Source organism: Daldinia vernicosa (assembly GCF_022497035.1).
Source record: "Daldinia vernicosa strain CBS 139.73 unplaced genomic scaffold F5Y00scaffold_24, whole genome shotgun sequence".
Taxonomy (NCBI): domain Eukaryota; kingdom Fungi; phylum Ascomycota; class Sordariomycetes; order Xylariales; family Hypoxylaceae; genus Daldinia; species Daldinia vernicosa.
Window position 1 is genome coordinate 362,320 of NW_025953940.1, and position 17,692 is coordinate 380,011.

The window sequence follows — 17,692 nt, forward strand, 5'->3', positions numbered from 1 at the left end:
CCGCCGATCGTTCGTTTTTCCCCAGCACACCACAACTTATCGAAACGCTAGGATGGTTATGGAATTTTGGTCGTTCTGTTTCCGCTCAGAGCCTCCGCATCGCCAACCATTGGAGGAGAATATTGGTTCTTTAATGATACCCAACCATGGCTTTTCACCATTGCGCGGTCAGTTGCTACCGTGTGATCCATCCGGATTCCGGGATTAGCAACTCTAGCATAACTGTGGTGGCAGCCCTCTTAATTATTTATAGATGACTGACCCCGGGTTTTCATTCGCAGTTTTTAAGATCGACAGGAGTCTTAGTCTCAACAGTAAGACGGCATTATCAAGCTTCCAAAATGAGATACTCTTTAGTAGCGGCTGCCATTGCCAGTGCCAGCTTGTCGAGCGCACACACAATCTTCGTTCAACTCGAGGCAAACGGTGTGACGAATCCGGTGTCTTACGGAATAAGAACGCCGTCTTACGATGGCCCTATCAGCGATGTGACATCCAACGATGTTGCTTGCAACGGCGGTCCTAACCCGACCACGCCCTCTGACAAGATCATCGACGTCAAAGCTGGTTCCACAGTCAATGCTATCTGGAGGCACACGTTAACATCTGGCCCCAGTGATGTGATGGACGCGAGCCATCTGGGACCTACACTCGCCTACCTCAAGAAAGTCGACGATGCGACGACTGACAAAGGATACGGCGATGGCTGGTAAGTTAACTATTCTCTTAGTATGAACGCGAATTTTTATCGAGTACTCACTATTATCCAGGTTCAAGATTCAGGAAGATGGTTATAGCAACGGGGTGTGGGGTACCTCGAATGTTATCAATAACGAGGGAAAGCAACCGATCACGATCCCGGACTGTCTGCCAGATGGTCAATACCTCCTCCGTGCTGAGATGATTGCTCTTCACGCCGCTGGATCCAGTCAGGGCGTCCAGCTGTACATGGAATGCGCACAGATCAATATCTCAGGAGGTTCAGCCACCAAGACTCCCACAACCTATAGCCTCCCCGGCATTTACAAGCAGGATGATCCGGGCCTCCTCATCAACATCTACTCCATGGACAAAAATAGCCAATACATCATCCCTGGTATGTATCCATCTCGAACGGCTCAACAACATCCACTAACATAGACATGGCCAGGCCCCGATCCTTTCACTTGCTCGGCAGCTAGCTCTGGCGGGGACTCCCAAACCACACCGAAGTTACCTGCTTCCACAACACTAGCAACCTCCACCAAGACCGCAGCACCCACGACACCTACCTCTCCTTCGGGATGTACTGTTGCGCAGTGGGCTCAATGCGGTGGCTCTGGCTTCACGGGATGCAGCACTTGCGCCAGTGGGTACACTTGCAAGAAACAGGTATGTTACATTGATTCACTCATTATTGCAGATAGATATGGGTTTTACTAACTTGCACGTTATAGAACGAGTACTACTACCAGTGCGCGTAAAACATTTTTAGATACAAGGTTTAGAATAGTAATACGAAGTATTAATATGCAGCTACTGCTACATTTGCTTATAATGTGAATTACTTGCTGCCTAAAATGTTCTCCTATCTAGTCTGAGACAACAAAGGTGATTAAATAATATAATAAATGGTTATTCAAATATTCTCTATTTCTTTCTCAATTTTATCTTGTTATCTTACGAATAGAGCACCATCTAGGACCTGGTAAAATATATGAATACAGTAAGCTAGAGATACCCCTTCCCTTTCTAATGCCCCATCGTCTTGTCAATACTCCTCTATCTATGTCTTAGTCCTTCAACCAAAGGCATATCAAGGGAATTGAAAATCAAGTTAACCTTGAACAGTGTTAGCAATGTTAGGAACATGCGCTGTTTAGGAACGGTGCAGGATAGTTCGCCTACCTCGATGTCGGTGACTGTCTCTAGTAGACATGCCATCTCTCTGAGAAGCTTCCTCTGGCTTCGGTTTCGGCTTCGGGGTTGGGTGTGGTCCCGGCCGTGGACGTGGTCTCGGTCGTGGTTTGCCTTCTTTCCAAGGGATTTCGTAACCACTTCGACCTTCGTCGGCGGGAGGTTGGCTGTCAGGGTCTGTACCCATACTCCGCGCCTGCCCCTTACCAACGTGACATACTCTAGCATCGAATGACATGTTGTAGGTAGGTTTTAGTGCTATGAGTTTGGGTAGAAAAAAAACGTCCAGCTCAATTATGATATGGATAAGAGGTTGTAGGGAAGAATTAATTACAGATTGCCTTGGCCTACCATCTTGTTCAACTCCATCGCAGCTCACATACACAGTTATATATCCATACTTCCTGCATCTCGTATTAGAACAAAATATCAGTGCTTGATTAATTTCATCTAATTCGTTTTGACATGTTAGATTTTAAAAGAGGCTATTGTTGGAAAACGCAACGCCCACGTGATACGACATTCTCTTTATCAAAGAGTGAAGTTAATAGTCTTCATTTTATGAAATAATGATTCGACCCCCTTCCTTTGTATCATTGTGCGGCTGAACCACGTGGCTTAGGAAAGCGTGCTGTCTGTACCTAGCCTTCCGAGACATCGTGAAAAATCCTTGTATCCCTATTTAACATATACTGTCACACGGATTATACATTGATCCGAGGTCACGTGGCCCCCACAGGGCCACATTGGGGCTATAACTACCCCACGAAGCTATCCTTCAAAGGAATCTTCTTCTTCTTTCTCTCTTCAGGGACCTCAGGACCAATACCGTTTATTAGATCAGAAGAATATACGTATTCCAAGCCTCATTAATATGAACCTTGTGACATATACTGGGGGGTAACTTATTTATATCATTAGTGTCGGCGACCTCGGCAACCTTGAACAAAGATGATATAATAGTAGGAAATGATAGATCAAATAGTATTATCAACCACGTGGTTCTTTCTCGTCTATCATTATTCATCTCGTTAGTAGGATCAATATGCTATCTCGTAACTTTCGTATTATTCGAGTCAGATTATGAACATCCCCAGCAAGTTTCTTATTAACTTGATCAACACCCTTAGCCGACCAAGGCGGGTGAAGAATAAGCTATCGATATTTTCTGAAGCATCGGGGACCCATAACTTTCCTAGGATCTTTATTTTGACGTTCATACTTAAACAGTTTCAACGGTGTTAGTTATAGAAAGCTACACACTAGGCTGATAAATAGATGACACCGCAGGCATATAAATGATACGTTTGTGGAGAGGAGGATATGTTCCTAAATTTCAATCTAACCGAGACCTTTCCAAAGGTTCTAGCTACTCGCTGTGCTTAAACCAACATACCACCTATCTATGCTACTGTTTAAAGCCATTGCCTGGTGCCCAAATGGGATACAAATGACCCCCCATCTCCACGCTCAAGGCTTGCATTGTAGATAACACTTAGAACGCTCTTGACGGACTCTTCTGGAGTGATTGGGCCCTTAAAGTGAGGAGCATATTTGGCGAACTTGCCGAACATCTTTTGGGCGCTTTGAAGCTCCCTTTCAGAGACTTTAACCAAGAAAGTATTAGCAAACATTCCCGAGCACGATAACGAATAAAACAAATGATCTTGAGTATGGAGGCGACTGGGAAGCAGAACTCACGATTTTTGGTCGAGTTAGTTTGTCCATCCGTCGCAACAACACCAGGCGAGATACTGAAGAATAGAATTCCTTCGCTGCGAAATTGACCGTTGAACTCGGCGACCGCGAGGTTGAGAGCTGCCTTGCTCGTCGTATATGGCCCGGACATATCAAACTCTATCTCCCTCACCAAGTCGTAGTCGGAAATACCAGTCGAGATCGAAATAACCTTTTTGGCTTCTCCCTTTCGGACCAAGGGCAGAAATAAGTTGAAGAGGTGGACATTTCCAATTACGTTTGTTTTGAAGGCCCTAGTAAACTCCTCCTCTAGATTCTCAGGATTTTCGCCCCTGATTGATTGAGATGGGTTAGTGAGTGGCTCTGAGAGTTATCTCTCTCACAAAAAGAAAAAAAAAAAAAAAAAAAAAAAAACTGGAAAACTGAAAAACCTCACAAGTCGGTCAGCGTCAAGTAGGCCGAGCTTTCGGAAAGATAAGCGCCATTGGCGATGATGTAGTCCACGCTGCCTCCGGTGATCTTGGCGGTGTCTTCCGCCGCTTTCTACGCAACATGTTAATAGTCCATCTTATGTGCTTGATTTAAATGAGTTATCTTACCTTCAAGGATTTATAATCTTCCAAATCTCCGTGTAGAATATGGATGTTGGAGCGTCCGATCTCAGAAGACACTTTTTTCTCGGTGGCGTCTTTGTTACGAACAAGTCCGATAACAATTGCTGCTGGATCCTCAGAGAGCTGGCGTAAGAACTCGAACTATTTCACGATTTAGTATTTCTTTTTTAATTAGGCCGTATATCTACACTTACGCCGAGTCCTCGAGATGCACCGGTTACCACGTAGGAAGGCATTTTTATTCTTCAAGTAGTTTGGTGGTAGTTGGTAGATGTAAATGTGTAAGTGCTGCTGGCTGGAAGCTTGAAGTATGCTCCTCTAACCAGGGCACATGTTCATGTTTAAATAGTTTACAAGTGTCTATAGTATATCCATTTTTAGATACGAGGTTACGGTGTGGATGCGCCGGTATACATCTTACGGCAACAAGAGGGAGATGATTTCGTCCGTCCGGCCCCGTTAACTCGGACCAACGACCGAAAATGCCCCCACCTATTGAGGTTTAGTAATCCCTCTATTAGGCATAGTATCCGCCGACTGGGCCTTTCGCCCGTATTCACGGCCAATTTGGCCGTTCGGATTCATATAGGATGCCGGCAACCATTATTAATACTATTATTCGAATACTTTCTCGTCGGCCGACGCGGAATTATTCATCGGACCTGACGTTATATGCGATCATCGCTCTCCCCGACCGCAGTCATAAATCGTCTCGGTGGCACATTGCTAATTGATTCTCTTGGCCATTACTTAGAACTACCTAACTTTGTGTCATAAGAGACGTCTTTTGTTCACCTTTCAGCATATTTTCGTAAAATATCAACAAAATATCTACCTATTGCCTAGGTACAAAATAGGCAAAGCTAAAAAATAGTAACATTTCCGAATGGGTAGATTGAAGTGCATTGCGACCATATCCTTACCTGATGATGTAACGCTAGCTCCATAGCGAGATGGCACAGACTAGAATTTTTGTTCAGCTTCAATATGGGGAAGCTAAGCTGGTATCCCAAGGTCAACGTCGTAACGCCTGTCAATTTAACCAGCCCGTAAAGTATAATTTTGAACTTTTAATTTGATTAGGTATTAGTAGAAATACTAACACCTTAACAAAACAGTTCGAAGGCAAAGATGAAGTAGCAGGGAATGACTAAGAAAGACTAACGCTAAGTTTATTGAGACAGGCTATGCAGGGAAGATGAGATTACTATACGAACGAAAATACACTGCTAAGGGAGAGTTTCAGAGAAGGAATATTGAGAAAACACCAAATAATGGTTCATACGATGTTCGCAGGTGAAAATAAAGATGTTAAAAAGGTAAAAAAAAAGACAAAAAAATGCTCTCGATCGGGGAATCGAACCCCGGCCACCTGCGTACTTGTTCGTTGACAAGCAGGTATCCTGACCACTAGACCAATCGAGATATGTACCTTCCTATGGAAGATGATTGGATGTGCTGATTGATGGTTGATTCGTTTGTAACTTTTTATTATAACTAGAGCAAACTTGCAAGCGCTGCAAAGTTGGCTAGCATCTGCGAGAATTTTCTAGGTTAGCCAGTTATGTTGGTAGCACCAACCCCGCAAAAGCTGTACCTAAAAGCCTAACCAGTTGTAGCGGGCTGTAGTGGTGAAGTCCGGCACAAACCGGCGCTGTAAAGGGACACTACATACTAAGAGTGCATCGTGGGTCCGCCACCTGGCATCGTCCTAATTGTCGGTCTGATTGGATCCATTCGACGCCTGGGTTTTTAAGTTTCACCGTCTTCTATGAGTTCATGAAGTGGAAGCTTCCATTCTTTAGACACGCCACCGTAATTCTTTTCCCTTTGAAGCAGCGGGCTTCACCTCCATCCTTTTACCATAAAGATTCAAGATCCAAGATCCAAGATGCATTATACCAAGACTTATATCTAAATTTAGAATACTTGCCGTTTGCTTCTACATAATAGTAAGATCCTCATGTGCATTTACGCTTAGACAATATCTGAACCTACAATTTTTTATTTTTGGTTGTCCATAATGGCCCACGTTCCGATATCAGATCAGTCCGAGCACCACGCTCGAGTAGTTGCGGAACACCTCCCGTCTGGATATTCGGCCGAATTCGATGGAGTACCCGGGAGTTCTGTTCCTGCATTGTCCTCGAGTCCGGATCGGACAGATCCAGAATTGGGCGAATCCTCGCTAAAACTCCAAGGAGGTGACATACACCGAGACCTCTTCAAGACCGCTGCTCGGCCCAATAATATGCATAAGCGAGCTGCAACTTTCCATCACCCCCAAGATATTAATGGGGAAATCGGGCCCGATGGATTGACCGCACGCGAACATTTGGTCCCGGGAGGCTTCCGCAGAGCTTTCATACAGCAAAGACAGCAGCGCCCAATATGGGCTGCTAAGGTCCCTATCACTAGAAATTTCGTTGAATTTTTGGAGCTGTACGGGAGCTTTGCTGGAGAAGACCTGGAGGATTCGGAAGATGAGGCAATAGTCTCCGAGGAAGAAGTAGAAGTAGAAGAAGAGGAGCAGCCAAGCGAGGAGAGACCGCTTCTTGGACGGCGGAGGCCTTCGCGCGCACCGCGCGGCGCCACCGCCAGCACCAAACAGACCTTCTTTACCCTATTGAAAGCTTTTATTGGAACCGGAATCATGTTTCTTCCCAAGGCCTTTAACAATGGTGGCATTCTATTCTCCTCCTTGACCATGTTGGCTGTCTCCACAGTTACCATGTTGGCGTTCCACTTACTTCTCGCCTGCAAGGAAAAGTACGGCGGCGGTTACGGAGAGATCGGCCAAGCAATAGCAGGAAGGTTTATGCGCGGGTTGATATTCTTCTCCATTACTCTGTCGCAGCTGGGGTTCGTCTGTGCCGGCATGGTATTCGTAGCTGAGAACATGACCTCTTTTCTGAAGGCTGTTCTGCACGGCGACAGTCCGTTATCCCCCACGTATTTAATTCTCATAGAGGCCATCCTTCTCATACCCCTGGTGTTGATACGGAACATAGCGAAACTCGGTCCCGTTGCGCTTCTTGCGGATGTTTGCATCTTGCTTGGTGTAACTTACATCTATTACTACGACATTGCACACCTCGCATCCAATGGCATCCATAAAAGTGTCGTTCTCTTCAACCCGGCGAAGTACACCTTAACTATCGGGGCAGCCATTTTCACTTTCGAAGGCATCGGACTTATTCTTCCTATCCAGTCATCCATGACCAAACCAGAACGTTTCGAGTGGCTTCTCGCTATAGTTATGACCCTCATCACAGTTCTCTTCACTGCCGTTGGAGCGCTCTGTTATGCTACGTTTGGTGAAAACACCGATATTGAGATCATTAACAATTACCCCCAAGACAGCAAGTTTGTCAATGCGGTACAATTCCTCTACTCGCTTGCGGTCCTTGTTGGAACTCCTGTCCAGCTGTTCCCCGCCATCCGTATCATCGAAGGCAGAATCTTTGGCTCTCACTCGGGCAAAAGGAGCGCCCGCACGAAGTGGATCAAGAATGCCTTCAGAACGTTAATGGTTCTTGGGTGCGGGGCATTTTCAATACTGGGTGCTTCTAATCTCGACAGGTTCGTCGCGTTGATCGGATCCGTTGCTTGTGTCCCGTTAGTCTACATCTATCCAGCGTTTCTGCATTATAAAGGTGTTGCAAAATCATGGGAAGCTAAAGCTGGGGATATCATATTCATGGTAGTTGGGGTTATTGCTATGGTCTACACAACCGTCATCACCGTCATCAACAGCTTTCTGAGCTGAGCGTTTGTTTATCGATACACCTCTGGATATACACCGAGACATAAATAAAAAGCGGGATTGGGACGTAAACATGATTGTGTATGTCACGATTGGAGTTGTTGACTTTTCTAAGTAGCGATCATACCTTGAATTATGTACAGTCATAGATATTCTTATCAAACATTCACCGAGAGATCTCCGATATCAAGTCGGCGGAAGTGTAACTACTCAGCTACTCGCTCTTAACGTTACATTCTAATACAGAAATATAAATTCGTATTTGATAAACTTGGTAACCTGTAATCGTCTTACGACACCGGAAGGTACCTACTACATACCTATCTAATCAATTCTAGATAGCCTCGCTCATTTACTCATAACAAGTTTGAAACCAAGCCGAGCGCCACCTTTAAGACCATGAGTATCACATGATAGACCCACTTATGTGGACACGCTAGTATCCAGATGTACTATTAGATTTAGTCTCCTAGAGATTCCCTCTCGGAACCTCTACAATACATCTTCATCTCAACCATAACCATTCAAAGTCTACAATGCGTCAGATTAATGCACTAAGGCCATCATGGTAAAATTAAATGGGTCGATTTAGTTAGCACCCTGAACGAAGTAAGAGACAGGCAAAAAGTTAAGGTAGATAAATTCCCTCTCGACAAAATTACGCTCGTCGTCGGGTCGACATTCATTGCGTTTCCGCGGGCCTTTGCGTAAAGCGAATTTTCTATGTGCCTAATTACATGTCTACATACTGGCTCATATTGGCCGCAGAAATACCAGCCTTAGATAGTTAAAGGCCCGAGCTCTAATATCATTTTAGACGGAAGAAACGTGTTTTACAATTGTTGAGCCTCGTCTTTCTCAGCAAAAATTTACTTATGGTGGGTTGTAAACAATTGAATTTGTTGGTCATCTCTTTGATCTATTTACTCGGGAGCTTGACATAGTATCATTTCAGAGTTTGTAGTGGTATGGAGTTACTTAAGAACGACAAAGCGCAAACCAAAACCATGACTCAATCCAAGAACCGTTTCCGGCGTCGCTCGAGTCAAGCCACGGTCTCGAAACGCAAGTCCTAACTTCTAGTTCGGGTCTTCGCCCATGTAATTCTCCTTCCTCCTCTTCCCAAGGAACATAGCCTTTAGCTCGTCGCGGAATCGGGTCAAGGGCTCATTGTGCAAGGCCTCGTAAGCATCGATGGCCGGCTTCTCCCAGATGAGATCGGCCTGCGCGGGAGAGACGAATTTCGTACGTCGGAAAATCTTGTAGCCGAAATATGTGCAGAAAGCCACGATAGCCATCGTGTAGAAAGCAAAAAAGTTGCCAACGTCCCAGTGTCCAGGTAAGAATACCGAGTAACCAAAAGTGGCCTCGATGATAATCATCCACACCAAGCCGATGTAACCACAGTATGGCTGGAAATAGCCGTAGTACGGTAGCGTGCGGCGATCAATGCCTTGTGCTTTAGTCGCCTTGTAGAAAAAGATGTATGTCAAACTCATGACAATGTAATTGATCATCTGCGAGCCCTGTGTAAGAGTAGCAAGCCACGTCACTACTTGCGCCGTGTTGTTCGACAGTTGTAGGAACGACAAGAAGGGGAATACCATGACGAACGCAAAAGCGTAGACCGGAATACCGTTCTTAAGCGTCTTCTTGAAGATTTTAGGCGCCTGGCCGTCGCATGCGAGGCCGTATAAGGATCGCATCGCGCAGTATGTGTAGGCATTTCCGGCGCTAAAAATACTGGTGATCATGAGAGCGTTGATGACGTTGGGAAGTATTCCAACTCCAAGGTTCTGCATTGCGATAACGTAGGGTGAGCCATTAGCGGTTCCCGTATCCGCATTCTTCAGCGTTTCATCGTTGTACGGGAGGACGATACCGACGCAGAGCGCACCGCCAATGAAGAAGACGGCGAATCGCCAGTAGACGGTCTTGAACCCGTTCTTAAGGTACGTCCGCGGGCGCTCTGCTTCTCCGGCGACCATAGCAAGGTACTCAGGTCCGACGACAGTGAAACCTGCAGAGAAGATAGAGCCAAGAAAACCTTCGAATCGACCTAATGCGCCCTCGTGAATATACTCGGCGAAAGATCCCGGATTTGACCAATACCGAAAACCGTAAGCATCGTGTTTGGGGTTACCCCCACACATGGTGACTAGAGTAAACATATATAGGATGCAGATAAGCAGGATCTTGCCGCTGGCTAGCCAGAACTCGGCTTCGCTAAACGATCTAGATTAGCAAAGATACTAATTACGGCAACTAATTGGTCTGAGCGGTCGCGGGGTTGTGGAGTACAAATCTACGATATGCTAGGCGATAGATATGCTGGGGTTGTTGGTGGTTGGTTGTTGGGTTGGAGTCAATGCACGTACCCGAAATATTGCACGGCCATAATGTTGATAAAGCTATCAATCCATGTTAATTAATATGTCATCCAATGCTGTAATAGCCAGGGGTTTAAAGGAAGGTCACATACGCATAAAGTACAATGCATGCTATACATATGGCTACCGGGGGGATATCGTCCCTCCAGTATCCGAGCACCAAGTTGATAGCAGATATCTCGAAGGGAATGAGACAGGCTTCGTAGAGGAAGAAGTTCCACCCTGCCATGAATCCCAATGCCTCATCGACCCATCTACCGGCCATTCTAATGAAAGATCCAGACACGGGCATGTAGGTTGCCATCTCAGCCATGGAGTTGTTCACCATACCAACCATGACAGCATATATGGTGTACCCGATAAGAAGGCTTCCTGGTCCACCCTTGGCAAGACCACCGCCGATGCTCACAAAGAGAGCGGTGCCAATACTGCCACCGATGGCAATTAATTGGATCTGGCGGTTACCTAAGTGGCGAAGGAGTTGGTTCTCAGTTGAGACTTCGACCAAAGTCTCGCGAATGTCACTATCTGAGCCTTCATTCCTCTTCTCATCACTCACGGCTCTCTGGAGCTGTGGTGCAGACTCCGGTTGAGACTTGTCTTGTGCTACCGCCATATTGAGAGCACGACAGTGAACTCCGCTGAGAGAGCGGAATGCTGGATAGAGTGTAAGAAGATTGTTGGAAGTGTAGTGGCCCCGATACCATTATAGTGCGCACGCGATGGCGTCTTCCTTTTTCCGCGGTCGGAAATATAACAATATAGTATGGATGAAGCAAACGAAATGCCCTACCAGATATCCAATTCCTCGGCGAGAGACAGGTAAGTAAAGGTAAAGAAACAGAAAAAGAAAAAAAAATTTAGGAAAGGAATTAATAAGGTGATCGACCAAGTTTAGTTTTGTAAAGTTGGTATTACAGCGTCCAAGTACCTATTGCAAGGTACCTATTTCTCATGACCGTACGGTAGTGTAACCTTAACCCGTCCTATGTCATCATGGCGTACAGGGGTATCATAACTAAGGTGGGGAAATGAGCCGCTATCGCCCCTCCCCGACAAGGGGCCTGATTGTCGGATCAGTGGGGGGTACACCGCTGTTCGCGTCATGGTCAACCGGATCGGCTCAGCGCCGAAGCGCCGGGCAATTGGGTTGCTATCAATCGGAGAATCAATTAGTTGTGTAATGTTACAATGTTAAGTCTACCGGGTTTGTACATATTGTTGTGTTGTTGCAATTTAGTATCTGGAGACATTGTTGCGACTAAAGACCACCGGCATCCCGGTTTAGGTATAGGTCATTAATAAAATGTACATTCTAACAACGCACTACGCTATGCATGTCATTCACACCGTGGTCTGCCAAGGTTAGATATGACTTAGGCGAGGAACAAAGGAAAATTAAATCTGCCTGTTTAACATGCAGTATACTCGCTAAGTATTAGGTATTCCTCTCTTATTCGTGCAGCCATGCTAGGCTCTGGGCCAAGTCCTGCCAAGAAACCAATCAACTCTCTTCGGAATACGTATGCAGCAGTAGTATTCAAGGGTTCAGCTCCGCCAGGTTTCTCCAGGGTTTGTGAGCTGGGATGCACGATGCCGTAATTGTACCTGGAGTAGATAAGAGACCTGCCCTTCTGAGGAAACTAGCCAACGGACCGCTGTAAAGAAATCGATTCTTCCTATCTTGTTATTAACAAGCCTAACTTTGGTATGGACTTATCATAGGTTAAGTTTAGATGTAAGTTAACCAGGTAGGTAGGTATAAAGATAATATTAAATACGACAAGTAAAGTAAGATGACAATATTTCTTCACAGGTATAACCCAATCATTCCAAAGGTATGATGATATTTATCCAGCTTAGGAGAATATTTTATTTAGCTGAACCCCTCCAGCGCAGATCAGAAGCGAAGTGGCACGTGTGCATGTTGTTTCAAGCGCAGATCTTACCAAACTTGTAATTTGACGGCTGATCCTTAACTTTACCGAGTCTTCAACGGTCCTCGGTCCGAAACCTGGCGAGTAATGGTTATGTTAAACGTTGTCGCGTTAGTCGTCTAAAAGTGAAACTATAACTTGGCGGCTGAGAAGAATATGGGGCGGGATCATATGTATAACACATCATTGGGATTCACCGACCGGATTATTCTCTATTTTCTTGTCCATCCATCGGCGCCGAGATTCAATATTAAATGCCCTATGGACGGTTGGTCAGAAGATGACTGGGGAAACGGCAGAAACGGCAGCAACGGCAAGAAACGGCATACATTATTGGTAAACTTTCGGGGCAACAGCGGCCATTCAAGCCATTACGGAGGCGCATGCAGAAGAACAACTTTTTAGCGTCGCAAACTTTTAGGGCTGAGCGGCGCTAGAAATACTGAAACAGTCCCTCTGTCCGACGGTGCGGAAGTTATATCCACATAGCGGTTTGAAGACTTCCAATCAGGTTTCTTAAATTACTGATGTACATATCTTAGGTAGATATTTGCTAATAGATACACCGGCCAAGCAGCTATACAGTATGATTTGTTATGTACTGAAATACATCTAGTTAGGCAAAACGCATTGAATCACGAATAAGGCCGCGTAAAAGTAGCAGACGTTTCGCTCACGTTGCTATGTAATCGTACCATAATGTACATTAGTTAGCCCAAGTCAAGTTGCCAAGGCCCCACAAGCCACTCATTGTCACAGTAGCTGGACAGTTCAATACCCCTTTTCATAATTGATTATCTAAAACTGCCTCCTAGGTAGACGTATAACTAATTACTAATTATAGGGAAGTTGCAAAGCAAATGGGCATCTTAAATATATTATATAACTAAGTCCAGTACGTTGCCAATTGTAACTTGGTGGTTATTATATAGTATACTCGAAGCCTGTACTTTGGAACTATGGACACCGTTTCGAAGGTCAGCACCGAAATTACATATTACATCAGTATGAGATATATCATTCTAATTATTCAATAATAGTATATATAACACTATGATAAATGTTGTATATTAATTATGTGTTTCCTCATTTGCATGGTAACCTGATCATACATTTGATCGGTTCAAATTCAACGTCTCTTACCAACACCACTATTCAACCATCAGATATCGTTACCTCGGGACTATCTGCTTGATGATTCACTTTAATGAATCCGAACATCTTACAACACCTTAAAGGAAGAAATAGTACAATGGAAAGCACGAAATAGTTGCTAATATCATGCTCCATTCCTATCCATCTCCTTTCATTATTGTGTAATTGATGCTTGCGTACCAAATTCCTGGATACATGGTTACCCAGGCAGCTATACTGTTAAGCCTCATTATATTTAGAGCCATTAATGCTTTTCTAACAGGTCGATATGAAAGTCCCAACACTATAGATAAGTGAAATACCTATACTCTAATTCATTGACAATTGAGAACCAATCGAATGCAGGATCCACTCGAAGGGCGCTGGTATCACAAGCCGAGTTTCGCATCAGCTCTCCGTACTCGGTTCAAAACGAACGTCTATAGAGTCTTCCTTATAGACTACTTATATTTTAACTTCGCTATCGACCAGTATTACAAAAGTTCTAAGTAATATCATAATTTTACTTTGCTATTCAAAGCCTATCATATAAGCCTCATTTGCAATCGTGTTACTTAATAGTACCCCTGTATCCCCATAATGATTTCTACAAGAGGAAAAGGCTGGGCGAATTTCTACTTCGCCCATGGCAACTTAAACAACTACCATGCCTCGAACAATCCAACCGGACCTGTGAACTTCGTGTTTGCCGAAAATGTAAGTCGGTAACAGGCAGATTATTTCTATAACTGGAGCACTGATACAACATCCAGTGGCTTGTACATCAAGACTTGATCGAGTTCATCAATACTCATGTAAGATGCGTGCCTATTAAGTCTTCAACTAAATATTCATAAGAATTCGGTGCCTAGAACCAATTCGACCCGAAACTATGCACATATGGCGAAGGATACACCGGTACGGTACGGCTGCGAGCCGCCATGGCAAAACACTTGAACGCGCACTTCAAACCAGCCCACGAAATCGATCCGGAGGAAATCACATTCGCGGCTGGAGTAACGGCTTTAAACGAAGCCAGTGCACTACTAACTTGCAACCCGAATAACCAGGAGGGTATCCTGCTTGGTGGGCCTGTCTACGGAGCCTTCTATAGGGACTTGACCATGAGAACCGGGTAGGTACCATTTCTATAACTATCTCACCTCTCATTCTAAACACCTATAATGTTGAAGCGCAGTTCTAGAGTACGTAGATGTCGGGGACACGGAACAGTTCTCCCCAGATTGCGTCGCAGCCTACGAGGCGGGCTTCGAAGCCGCAAAGACACGCGGTGTTAATATCAAAGCGCTGTTCATCTGCAACCCTCATAATCCCCTGGGTAGGTGATAAACTTGGTAGCTAAACGACTACGCATAGCTGATATCTCGTGTAGGACGATGCTATGATCGCGAGACACTAGTTGGGCTTATGCGTTTATGTGCGTCAAAAGGCATCCATCTAATAAGCGATGAAATATACGCCCTCTCGGTCTTCCGTCGAAATGACGGCCCGTCTGAGGAATTCACTTCTGTACTGTCCATTGACCCTAATGGAATTATTGATCCTGCTCAGGTGCATGCGCTCTACGGCATGTCGAAAGTGAGTAAATGGTGTCTTTCGCTCTCGACATGACAGATTTTTGACGTTACGTCTAGGACTTTGGCGCTCCTGGAATGCGACTAGGCTGTCTTATATCGCGAAATAAGGAATTCACTAAAGCAGCTCGAGCTATATGGTATGATATTATCATCCGCAAGCTTTAGCATATTATACTTATATCGACACTAGTTGTTTCTCTGCGCCCTCCCAATTTTCAATGGACCTCGCCGCCAAATTTCTCGACGACCAAGCGTATGTGACGAAATTTCTTGAGAAGTCGCAAAACCTATTGCTTCAGAATCGTTTGATAGCCGAAGACCTCCTTAATCAGGCAGGTGTCGGTTTTCATAAGAAGGGGTATGTGAAATTGTCGCCCAAGTCAGGTAGCATTACGAATAGATTCTTTGGTCTAACGAGGACTCAGAAATGCGGGTCTTTTTATATGGCTTGACTTGGCCCCCTTTTTACCACTAGGGGAGACTAATGGGGATGGATGGGAAGCTGAAAAGTTACTTTCTCAACGGTTTGAGAAGGCAGGCGTCACGATGTCAACAGGGGGCCAATACCATGCTCCGAAGCCTGGTGGGTTCCGCCTCGTGTATTCCTTTCCAGAAGATGCTCTTCGAGAAGGTATTAGGAGGTTTGTATTCATTTTTCATTGGGTACAAGTATGGCCTACAACCTATACTAACAATCATATAGGATATTGCTTGTCTTAAAGAAAGAAATAATCTGATTGTTAATTGTCAACGGCCTCTGTCTCGAGCTTTGTTATACTAATTAAGGGTAAAGAAGTGTTGGTACTAAAAGAAACCAAAACAATTATGGTCAAGTACAATGCTCTTGTCTACCAGTACATGCCTCTACATTCAATCATATAAATACGTCGATTCTATCAGGGTGCTGTCCAACGAATATATGTCTGCAAGCTAATCTACAATACCAACTAATCGACTTTGGTTTCTCTCGCTTTACTACTCAATCTTCGCGCAAGTTCGAAGCGTATTAAAATTCAATACTACTTCAAATATTTACTCTCAGAACGGTGGTAGACGCCATGGCCAATAGACAGCTTATAGACGATCTAGGTCTAAACTGGTCGTCAGGCCAGAGAGATGAATTCCTTGCCAAGATTAAGGTAGTTGAGCTACCAAAATACAAATCACTATACCCATCAACTGACCTTTTCTCCGCGGGAATGCCCGAGGCAAGTCACCAATGGCAGGGACATTGGAAAGATAGCCCACCAAGGAACCCTTGTTATAACGAAGGATTGCACCAGGGAATTGCGGACTGGGACTACTTGCCCTTTCAGTATATCGTACCGCATGAAGAGAGCGTTATATTCCGCGACATTGAAACTAAAGAAACCGTTCTTGTAGTTCTTCGTGACTTCATACCTGACGAAGACCTTCGAAATATAATGATGCGAGTGTGCCGGGAAATTGTCAAGACCCGCCTGGATGACGAGCGCGAGGATCCAAAGTTGCGATGCGACTTTGGCTATACTTGTTGCTCACAACAAGATCCTGAGATCCGACTAGCTGCGTCTTGTATAAAGTTGAACACGGAAGAGGAAATCGAGCTGGATGATACGGCACAGGGAGTGGCTGGAATTGTATGGAACTTGATGAAGTCTCGGTTCCCCCCTGAGATCACTGACAATAACACTAACCGCGAAAATGGCTTCCCTCGGATAAGCATGACGAAGGACGGTGCAAGCTTTACGTTTAAGGCTGGTGGTGAAGACGTCGAATTCGAGACAGGCGAGGACGGTTCAGAACAGCCCCCACTACCGGGAATGTCAGGTGTTTATTATGCGCGACATACACATACAGAGGTGGACGGTAACTCTTGGATTATCGCTTGCACCGTTAATACCCCTGACAGTACAACCGCAAATGATAATTTATATCTAGCATCGTATGGCATTATGGTGCTCCCTACTACTAACACAGCAAGTGCATGGCGTCCTTGGGACTACCACAGTGCGTCACTTTACAAGAAGGAGTCAGGCCCTGAAGATCGAGCAGAGTTTGAAGTTCATAATGACGAGGGCTTAGACAAGGACACGGTATTCGAAATTTTGAAATCGCTCAAGGCGGCTCGGAAGAGATCTAACTGGCTTGATGATCGTCGTAAATGGAAGGTAACCAAACCGACTTTGCCGAGAACTGGCTGGCCATTTATGAATGTACCGGAAGCCGAATCGCCAAAGTTACAATCGCCGAAGCCAGAACCCGCGTCGCACCGGTATAAATTACGTCCTAGAATTACGAAGCCTAGATACTGCGTTGACTCGGAATCATTTACAGACTCGGAAGCATCTGACTCCGACTCTGGCTCTGAATTTGAAGCTGAACCAACAACCCCCAGAACCGGTTTTAAAACAAATACTGATAACTGTGGTGAGTGTATTACAGTCAAAACCTCTCCCACCCCCTAAGGTAAAGTCCGAACATGCCTGGAACTAAGCAAGCGACCGATCTGGGTAGACTGGTTAACCTTACAGTAAAAGTAACGGGCGGCACTATGCCCGAGTAACGAGTGTAATTCTTAGGAATAACGTCAACAAATAGATAAAAAAAGGAGATTATGGAGTTTGAAGTTCCTGTTTGGGTACCCGATGATGTTTTAGTTTCTGGGGCGCAATGTAAT

The 17,692-nt window shown here is 45.0% G+C and overlaps 6 protein-coding genes and 1 non-coding gene across 7 annotated transcripts; 4 read left to right on the forward strand and 3 right to left on the reverse strand.

Moving 5' to 3' along the window:
- The first annotated feature begins 166 nt into the window (after positions 1–166).
- F5Y00DRAFT_81703 (carbohydrate-binding module family 1 protein) lies at positions 167–1,535 on the forward strand. Its single transcript, XM_048014189.1, has 4 exons — positions 167–709; positions 771–1,096; positions 1,151–1,371; positions 1,437–1,535. Exons 1-4 carry the CDS (start codon positions 342–344, stop codon positions 1,461–1,463), a joined length of 942 nt encoding a protein of 313 aa, XP_047864719.1. The 5' UTR covers positions 167–341; the 3' UTR covers positions 1,464–1,535.
- A 1,673-nt stretch (positions 1,536–3,208) lies between these two features.
- On the reverse strand, positions 3,209–4,616 carry F5Y00DRAFT_237625 (NAD(P)-binding protein). Its single transcript, XM_048007842.1, has 5 exons — positions 4,403–4,616; positions 4,194–4,349; positions 4,031–4,137; positions 3,598–3,926; positions 3,209–3,502 (listed from the first exon to the last, which is right to left on the reverse strand). The coding sequence occupies exons 1-5, from the start codon at positions 4,442–4,444 to the stop codon at positions 3,312–3,314; spliced, it is 825 nt and encodes a 274-aa protein (XP_047864720.1). The 5' UTR covers positions 4,445–4,616; the 3' UTR covers positions 3,209–3,311.
- Positions 4,617–5,550: 934 nt separating this feature from the next.
- F5Y00DRAFT_t92 lies at positions 5,551–5,633 on the reverse strand. Its single transcript has one exon. It is a non-coding gene; the product is annotated as a tRNA-Asp (tRNA).
- A 305-nt stretch (positions 5,634–5,938) lies between these two features.
- Positions 5,939–8,336, forward strand: F5Y00DRAFT_237629 (transmembrane amino acid transporter protein-domain-containing protein). Its single transcript, XM_048007843.1, has one exon. It carries the CDS (start codon positions 6,232–6,234, stop codon positions 7,975–7,977), a length of 1,746 nt encoding a protein of 581 aa, XP_047864721.1. The 5' UTR covers positions 5,939–6,231; the 3' UTR covers positions 7,978–8,336.
- Positions 8,337–8,875: 539 nt separating this feature from the next.
- On the reverse strand, positions 8,876–11,223 carry F5Y00DRAFT_237630 (amino acid permease/ SLC12A domain-containing protein). Its single transcript, XM_048007844.1, has 3 exons — positions 10,457–11,223; positions 10,353–10,385; positions 8,876–10,200 (listed from the first exon to the last, which is right to left on the reverse strand). Exons 1-3 carry the CDS (start codon positions 10,978–10,980, stop codon positions 9,054–9,056), a joined length of 1,704 nt encoding a protein of 567 aa, XP_047864722.1. The 5' UTR covers positions 10,981–11,223; the 3' UTR covers positions 8,876–9,053.
- A 2,688-nt stretch (positions 11,224–13,911) lies between these two features.
- On the forward strand, positions 13,912–15,885 carry F5Y00DRAFT_237632 (PLP-dependent transferase). Its single transcript, XM_048007845.1, has 9 exons — positions 13,912–14,152; positions 14,209–14,250; positions 14,308–14,570; positions 14,629–14,774; positions 14,829–15,034; positions 15,091–15,170; positions 15,224–15,391; positions 15,459–15,674; positions 15,737–15,885. Exons 1-9 carry the CDS (start codon positions 14,036–14,038, stop codon positions 15,768–15,770), a joined length of 1,272 nt encoding a protein of 423 aa, XP_047864723.1. The 5' UTR covers positions 13,912–14,035; the 3' UTR covers positions 15,771–15,885.
- A 54-nt stretch (positions 15,886–15,939) lies between these two features.
- On the forward strand, positions 15,940–17,480 carry F5Y00DRAFT_270007 (uncharacterized protein; the record flags this gene model as incomplete). Its single annotated transcript, XM_048012537.1, has 1 exon — positions 15,940–17,480. The coding sequence occupies exon 1, from the start codon at positions 16,092–16,094 to the stop codon at positions 17,478–17,480; it is 1,389 nt and encodes a 462-aa protein (XP_047864724.1). The 5' UTR covers positions 15,940–16,091.
- Positions 17,481–17,692: the final 212 nt, after the last annotated feature.

Excerpts from the sequence above, each read along its gene's own strand:
- F5Y00DRAFT_81703 (XM_048014189.1), top strand. The coding sequence starts at position 342 with ATGAGATACTCTTTAGTAGCGGCTGCCATTGCCAGTGCCAGCTTGTCG. Across the intron at positions 710-770 it reads AAAGGATACGGCGATGGCTG|GTTCAAGATTCAGGAAGATG; the intron begins GTAAGTTAACTA and ends ACTATTATCCAG. Across the intron at positions 1,372-1,436 it reads GGTACACTTGCAAGAAACAG|AACGAGTACTACTACCAGTG; the intron begins GTATGTTACATT and ends TGCACGTTATAG.
- F5Y00DRAFT_237625 (XM_048007842.1), bottom strand. The coding sequence starts at position 4,444 with ATGCCTTCCTACGTGGTAACCGGTGCATCTCGAGGACTCGGC. Across the intron at positions 4,350-4,402 it reads GTGCATCTCGAGGACTCGGC|TTCGAGTTCTTACGCCAGCT; the intron begins GTAAGTGTAGAT and ends ATCGTGAAATAG. Across the intron at positions 4,138-4,193 it reads AAGATTATAAATCCTTGAAG|AAAGCGGCGGAAGACACCGC; the intron begins GTAAGATAACTC and ends CATGTTGCGTAG.
- F5Y00DRAFT_237629 (XM_048007843.1), top strand. The coding sequence starts at position 6,232 with ATGGCCCACGTTCCGATATCAGATCAGTCCGAGCACCACGCTCGAGTA.
- F5Y00DRAFT_237630 (XM_048007844.1), bottom strand. The coding sequence starts at position 10,980 with ATGGCGGTAGCACAAGACAAGTCTCAACCGGAGTCTGCACCACAGCTC. Across the intron at positions 10,386-10,456 it reads GCATGCATTGTACTTTATGC|CTTTATCAACATTATGGCCG; the intron begins GTATGTGACCTT and ends ATGGATTGATAG. Across the intron at positions 10,201-10,352 it reads ATGGCCGTGCAATATTTCGG|CGAAGCCGAGTTCTGGCTAG; the intron begins GTACGTGCATTG and ends TAGATCGTTTAG.
- F5Y00DRAFT_237632 (XM_048007845.1), top strand. The coding sequence starts at position 14,036 with ATGATTTCTACAAGAGGAAAAGGCTGGGCGAATTTCTACTTCGCCCAT. Across the intron at positions 14,251-14,307 it reads TCGAGTTCATCAATACTCAT|AACCAATTCGACCCGAAACT; the intron begins GTAAGATGCGTG and ends TTCGGTGCCTAG. Across the intron at positions 14,571-14,628 it reads GACTTGACCATGAGAACCGG|CGCAGTTCTAGAGTACGTAG; the intron begins GTAGGTACCATT and ends ATAATGTTGAAG.